The sequence below is a fragment of the Bos taurus genome, chromosome 29, assembly GCF_002263795.3.
Source record: "Bos taurus isolate L1 Dominette 01449 registration number 42190680 breed Hereford chromosome 29, ARS-UCD2.0, whole genome shotgun sequence".
Taxonomy (NCBI): Eukaryota; Metazoa; Chordata; class Mammalia; order Artiodactyla; family Bovidae; genus Bos; species Bos taurus.
Window position 1 is genome coordinate 27,581,120 of NC_037356.1, and position 7,669 is coordinate 27,588,788.

The window sequence follows — 7,669 nt, forward strand, 5'->3', positions numbered from 1 at the left end:
AGCCATTTTATATTTTTTCATCTAATAATTTATACAGACTAACAGAAGTTGGTAAAAGTTCTGCAAACGTTAGTAAAACCAGGAAAGAATGAAAGCAGTAAATTACAAAAGCTCTTGTTCACTGCTTTTGTTTCTGTGAACAAGTTTGAAACTGTGTTCAAATTTTTATATTCTTTGCAGCCAAAGATGGAGAAGCTCTATACAGTCAGCAAAAACAAGACTGGGAGCTGACTGTGGCTCAGGTCATGAAGTCCTTAGCCAAATTCAGACTTAAATTGAAGAAAGTGGAGAAAACCACTAGACCATTCAGGTATGACCTAAATCAAATCCCTTATGATTATACAGTGGAAGTGAGAAATAGATTTAAGGGACTAGATCTGATAGATAAAGTCTGCAACTGGTTAGGTAAGAGAGAAGTCTGGCTCTACACAGAGTGGAAATAAATTGAGAGATGACTCAGATTTCCTTCTACCTGGTTAAAAAGAAACAAAAAAATTGTCAACAAAATTATTATGATTAAACACAGAACCTTTCTCCTGTGACCAACTGCACAGACAGATACCCTAGTATATTCAAAATTCTCTCCTACTCAGAGTTTTTCCTCAGAGCAGCTTTCACATTTTTATTTCTCAAGCTATAGATTAAGGGGTTCATCAAGGCAACCACATTGGTATAAAAGAGAGAAGAGACTTTTTGCTCATCCAGAGATCCAGCAGAAGATGGCCTGAGATACATAAATGCACATGATCCAAAGGACAGAGAAACAGCAATGATGAAGGAACAGCAGGTGCTGAAGGCTTTGGACCTGCCCTCCATGGAGCTAATGTAGAAGGTGCTGGAGAAAAGGAGACCATAAGAGACAAAGATGGTGAGACTGGGCACAATGTTATTGATGTCACCACAATGAAAAGTACCAGCTCATTGATGTAGGTACTTGTGCAAGAGAGCTGGAGCAAAGGGTGGACATCACAGAAATAATGGTTGATGGTGTTTGCATCACAGAAGGTCAGTCTCAGCATGCATCCAGTGTGAGCCATGACACCAGATAATGCCATCAAGTAGGAACCAAGCATAAGGCTGGAACACACTTTAGGGGACATGACAACGTTATACAAAGATGGCCACATAGCGGTCATAGGCCATTGATGTCAGCACACAGAATTCAGAAATGACAAAAAAAATACAGAAAAAGTAAAAATGCAGCTGAATCATGAACCTCATGTGAGAAATAATATTCTTCTTCAATGAGAAATAAATCAGAATTTTGGGTATAAACACAGAAGAATAACAGAGGTCCTTGAAGGATAAGTTGAAGAAAAAGTACATAGGGGTATACAGATGTAAATTCAGTGCAGTTAGGATTATCAATCCCAAATTTCCCAGCACAGTGACCATACACATTCCTAGAAACAGAAAGAACAGAGGGAGTTGGAGATCAGGTCAGTCTGCTAATCACAATAGAATGAATTTGGTCACAAAAGAGACACTTCCAGTAGCCATTCTTCTCAAAGGGAATCTGTGGATACAGGAGGAAAGTGTTCCATTAGAGAACAACTCAGCTCTTCCCACAAAAGATCTCATCCTACAAAAGAATATTTTTTTGTTGTTGAGTTGCTAAGTCATGTCCAACTCTTTTGTGACTCCATGAACTGTAGCCCACAAGGCTCCTCTGTCCACAGGATTTCCCAGGCAAGAATATTAGAGTGGGTTGCCATTTCCTTTTCCAGGGGATCTTCCCAACCCAGGGATTGAACCTGCATCTCCTGCCTTAAGAGACGGATTCTTAACACTGAGCTACCAGGAAAGTTCAGCACTAAAGAGTGCACACACTGCGGATGCCTGACACTATCCCAACCTAGTCCCATAGAATCTGCCTTCACCTTTGTCACAATATGGAGTGATGTGGACTTGCCCTTAATTAGAGCTTTTATAATCTAAATATAGCAAAGGATATCACAGACAGCCTACAGAGGGAAGACCAGTGATACCATACACAACCATACCTGCTGGGAAAGCCAAGGTAGAGGAGGGGTGGATTAGTGCACTATCATTCTACTCTCATCTCAACATTTCCTCATTCACTTGAGCTCTTCCCTCACCAGTAGAACCACAAGCAGTGACCCTAGCAACCTGGTGCTGGCTTCTAATGCACATTAGACTTCATGTGGTCAGAACCAAGAATTCTGTTTCTAATCCAAGAAGATAGTCTATGAGAATTAAGTAGCTTCCCTTGTCATAAATATAAAAGAGTGAGAGCTTTATCCTCTTACAGGAAACTTCCTGACATGTTTTGAGCCCACTCATGTCTTAGAACATTCTCTGATCTCTTTCCAACAGATTCTCTCGGTTCACTTGAGTCTCAGAACCACACAAAATGAGAAAGACTATGCATATATTAGGCTCCCCAACTTTCATCTCAAAACAAGGAATAAGTATTGTAAATTGAGTTAGGTCTGTAAGTTGAATTCAGAAACACTCTTCTTGGTTCAGAAAACCACAGAGCTGGTTCCCTTAGCATTGATTGTCACTCTGTTGGTATTGAAAATGTAACTTCAGGTTCTTGGGGCTTGATTTCTTTGATTCTAAGAGGAGACAACCTAGACATATGCCTAGGAAATGTTTATGATCTAGTGTCATTTCTGATTTTATTAAGTCCTTTCAAGCAGTAGAAAAAACAAAGCCTTTAATTACACACTTGTTAGTAATAGACAACAGAAGATTTAATGTGAGTATAATGATGTAAAGCTGTTGGTTAAAAACTTGGTAGAAGCTTTCTAAGTCTCTTCCTGGAGTAAAGAATATATATATAAATGGAATAAGGAAATTATAGATTCCAGTGTGTGATCTGTCTTTAGTTCTTATAGACCTACTCTTCTACTCATTTTTGCTTTACTCTGGGAACTGTACATCCCTCAGGTAGATCCAAAGTGAATTCCCATCTCTTCATTATCTTCACCTCTGAAGGGAAAGCTAGGACACTGCTTCAGTCCCTCTCTATGCCCATTTCCTAAGTGGACATATTTCCATAAGAGTCCTAATCCAGGTCTCTTTATTTCTTTATCTGAAATTTTTCAAATGTTGCAGTGTTCAAGTTTTGCAATAATATGCTCCATATTATACACATAAGCATCCTAACTTGATTCCCCTCCTTTTATCGAGGTCCAAGGAATGATGCTAAAGCTGAAACTCCAGTACTTTGGCCACCTCATGCAAAGAGTTGACTCATTGGAAAAGACTCTGATGCTGGGAGGGATTGGGGGCAGGAGGAGAAGGGGACGACAGAGGATGAGATGGCTGGATGGCATCACTGACTCAATGGACGTGAGTCTGAGTGAACTCCGGGAGTTGGTGATGGACAGGGAGGCCTGGTGTGCTGCGATTCATGGGGTTGCAAAGAGTCGGACACAACTGAGCGACTGATCTGATCTGAAACAGATACACAGAGCTTCATTTGCTAACAAGATATAATAATTAACTTGATTCCTTAAACCATTGCCAAATGTAAAGTTTAGAAGTATTATTTAAACTTCTATATTATTTTATACACAATATTCTGATAGAATGAAATCTAATTTGACAGAAAGTTTATTTTAAAAAAAAATGAAACAAATTCTATTTTGAGGCTTCTAAAATGGAAATCTTGTGACCAACTTTAACATATTTTAGCACATCAATTAATGCTAAAATACAAAAGAGTGGCTGTACCTCTGTATGCCTACAAGGGTTCCCAAATAGTGTAATTATTATTTAATTCTTTAGATACACTTCTTTTTCAATAAGGAAGACAACTTTATAAAAAAGGGGTAAAATATAAATGAAAAAAATTGCCAACTAGGTCAACGATTTTGTAAATATAGGCCTTGGTATGTGAAAATAATATATGTTGATATTGAGATCAAGGGATGTGGTATGAGTAACACTGAAAACAATAAATCAAAGATATAGCAAGGAGTTAAAAAATGTAAGTCGATGCTGAACATCTAAACTTACAACAAAAGCAAGCATATCAGTGTTACTAAATTCATAATATCTAACTCTTCAGAAGAGGTTAGAAAGCAAGAAAAATTTTAAAATATTATTAAAGTTATCTTTTAAAATGCTGAAATTGCCACAAGTAAGACAAGCATTTTAATAACCATTTCCCCCTATTTTCTCAAAAGAAAAATAATCCAACATTCTATTCCAGAAAACACAGCGTCACAACATTTGATTCATCCACCAAATGTTTCTTGCAAATTATCATAGTTCTCATCATCCTAACTGCAGACTTATTTACAATTTCATGCCTTGAAATCCATAAGAAAGTACCATATGGAAGCCAACAGAAGCAGGAGTGATTTAGCTGTGCCCAGGTTACACCAAGTGGATGCAGGTTCATGGGTTTAACTTTTTCTTTAAATATCAAACATTTTAAGCTTTTATCCTATCCAGACAAATCCCATGATCTTTATAATATTTCTGTGGCTGTCTAGAAACAGGAGACTTATAAATAGAGGTTTCTGTTTTCTATCATATTTTTCTAGATTCCATCCTTCTAATTTGAGCTTTAATTACTACTCACCATCTAATCTTATGAAAACGTATCCTATGTCTTTCTGGTTTTCCACAATTATGGCACAGCTTGTTCACCTTTATTCCTGCAAATACTACTGCTGTATGGTCACTATGTATTATAAGTTTAGAAAAACTTTATGGACTGGATATATTCACCTCACCAGATGGAACAGAATAAACATCCAGATTAAAATGCAGATCCTAAGCCTCACGACTACTCTCCACAGGGTCTTCTTATGTATTGGCCATGGATCTGTTGAGGTCCAGCCTCATGAGAGATTTCTGGGCTCCTTTCTCTCCCATGTCCTGTTCTCTGAATTACAAACATTGCAAGAATTCCAAAAACTAATTTTTAAATTTTGTGAATGAAGAAACATTCTTAGTCACCAATCTTCTCCCCAGTATACTAGCCCAAAAGGCATTATCTTTCCCATAAACAACTATAACAAAACCCCTGATGAACTGTTTTCCTCAAAAATTTAAATAAAATTAAAAAAGAGCAATATGCACTCTGAGAGAAATTCATGTAACAACCTGAAACAAAGCATACTCAGATTAAAAACTAGGATAGTTTTTCCTGTGCCACGTTTACATAAACAAAATTAAAGAGATACAATAGAAGCCAAGTATATTGAGAAAAGTAGTCTTGAAATCAGAAACCTAAACTTATTCTAGACTATTTCATTAAAAACACATATGATTGTAAAAAAGTCATTAACCACTCTATGTAATGACCATATAATGAATACATTTTGACAATCCATTACATGCAGATAACAAAATCCTTTGTCAAAGGAGGCATTCACAGTGCTTACAGATACAAAGTGGGTTATACTTAACAGTCACTATAAAGTCTTCCACTTCAGAAATTAAAAGTGATATAATCTTGCTCAATGAAGCCTGGAGAGATGGAAAGAGGAAACATTCTCAGATTCATACTTCTAATGGCAATTGGCAGATAAGACATCCCCAGTGACATTATGTCACCCTCAGTTTCAGTCACTCAGTCATGTCCGACTCTTTGTGACCCCATGGACTGCAGGACACCAGGCATCCCTGTCCATCGTGAACTCCTGGAGTTTACTCAAATTCACGTCCATTGAGTCGGTGATGCCATCCAACCATCTCATCCTCTGTCGTCCCTTTCTCTTCCTGCCTTCAATCTTTTCCAGCATCAGAGTCTTTTCCAATGAGTCAGTTCTTTGAATCAGGTGGCCAAAGTATTGGAGTTTCAGCTTCAGCATCAGTCCTTCCAATGAATATTCAAGACTGATTTCCTTTAGGATGGACTGGTTGAATCTCTTTGCAGTCCAAGGGACTCTCAAGAGTCTTCTCCAACACCACAGTTCAAAATCATCAGTTATGTCACCCTAGTGTTCCTTAATTTGATGATTTGTTGACCAGTCTTCAATTTCCACAGGTAAAGGTAAATTCAGACTAATGCAGAAGACATAATAAATAATTTGATAAATAAACAAAATGATTATAATGAATGATAAGATGATAAATGTTCTTCTTAGTAGTATTAATAAATGGGAACATGTGAGGAAAGGAAATTATGCAAATGGTAAATAAGGAGAGAAGTCTACTCTGTGATAAGTTTAAATAAATTGAAATGTCAAAAAAGTCTTTCATATGATACAAACTAGAATAATACGAGTGCTAATAAGATCATTAAAATTAAAAAGAGAATATCCCTATCCTGTGATTTTCTGCACAAAAAGGTGTTGTCTCTAATCAAAACTGTATTCCACTTACAGTTTTTCTCAGAGCAGTTTTCACATCTTTGTTTCTCAAACTGTAGATTAAGGGGTTCATCATAGCAACCACATTGGTATAAAAGAGAGAAGAGACTTTTTGCTCATCCAGAGACCCAGCAGATGATGGTTTAAGATACATAAATGCACATGATCCAAAGAAGAGAGAAACAGCAATGATGTGGGAACTACAGGTGCTGATGGCTTTGGACCTGCCCTCTGTGGAGCGGATGTGGAAGATGCTGGAGAAAATGAGGCCATAAGAGATAAAGATGGTGAGACTGGGCACAGTGATGTTGATGCCCACCACAGTGAAAACAACCAACTCATTGACATAGGTACTTGTACAGGAGAGCTGAAGCAGAGGATGAATATCACAGAAATAATGGTTGATGGTGTTTACATCACAGAAGGTCAGTCTCAGCATGCATCCAGTATGAGCCATGGCACCAGAAAATGCCATTAAGTAGGAACCAAGCATAAGGGTGGAACACACTTTAGGGGACATAACAACATTATACAAAAGTGGGTTACAGATGGCTACATAGCGGTCATAGGCCATTGATGTCAGCACATAGATTTCAGAAATAACAAAAAAACAGAAAAAGTACAGCTGAGTCATGCGCCCCATGTAAGAAATAATATTCTTCTTTGATATGAAGTTAATCAGCATTTTGGGTGTAAACACAGAAGAGTAACAGAGATCTATGAAGGACAAGTTAAAAAGGAAAAAGTACATGGGGGTGTGTAGATGTGAATTTAGCAAAATTAAGATAATCAAGCCCAGGTTCCCAATCACAGTGACTATGTACATTCCTAGGAACAGGAAGAACAAGGGGAGTTGTAGATCTGGTTGGTTTGTTAAACCCATCAAAATGAACTGAGTCACGAAAGACCCATTTCCAGGAGCCATTCTTCCCTAAAGGAATCTGTGGATACAGGAAAAAGAGTCCCATTAGAGAGCAACTCACCTCATCCAGTGCCCCATTCTCCAAAACAGAATACACACTGCGAACGCCTGACACTATCCTGACTCAGTCCCATACAGTCTGCCTTTTCCATTATCAGGATACAGAGTGATGTGGACTCACCTATATAGAGTTTCTATAAGCCAAATATACCAAAGGAGATCACAATCATACTAGAGAGGGAAGACAAGAGATGCCATATGCAAATATACCCTCTGGAAAAACCCAGGGAAGAGAAGGATGGACAAGGATGCAACTCTTCTACTCTCTTCTCAGCATTCTCTCTTCTCAGCATTCCCTCATTCCCCTGAACTCTTCCCTCACCAGTACAACTGGAGGCAGTGACCCTAGCAACCTGGCGCTGGCTTCTCATGCAGATACACCTTATGT

General features: G+C 38.0%; 1 protein-coding gene and 1 pseudogene across 2 annotated transcripts; both read right to left on the minus strand.

Annotated features, from left to right (window-relative positions):
• Positions 586–1,551, minus strand: OR8B104P (olfactory receptor family 8 subfamily B member 104, pseudogene; annotated as a pseudogene).
• Positions 6,140–7,224, minus strand: OR8B1U (olfactory receptor family 8 subfamily B member 1U). Of its 2 annotated transcripts, XM_002699182.2 has the most exons (2): positions 6,309–7,224; positions 6,140–6,144 (listed from the first exon to the last, which is right to left on the minus strand). In XM_002699182.2, exons 1-2 carry the CDS (start codon positions 7,222–7,224, stop codon positions 6,140–6,142), a joined length of 921 nt encoding a protein of 306 aa, XP_002699228.2. The 2 variants fall into 2 exon arrangements, with proteins under 2 accessions (XP_002699228.2, NP_001377502.1); NM_001390573.1 differs by lacking the exon at positions 6,140–6,144 and having other exon boundaries at positions 6,292–7,224.
• Between the last annotated feature and the right edge of the window lie 445 nt (positions 7,225–7,669).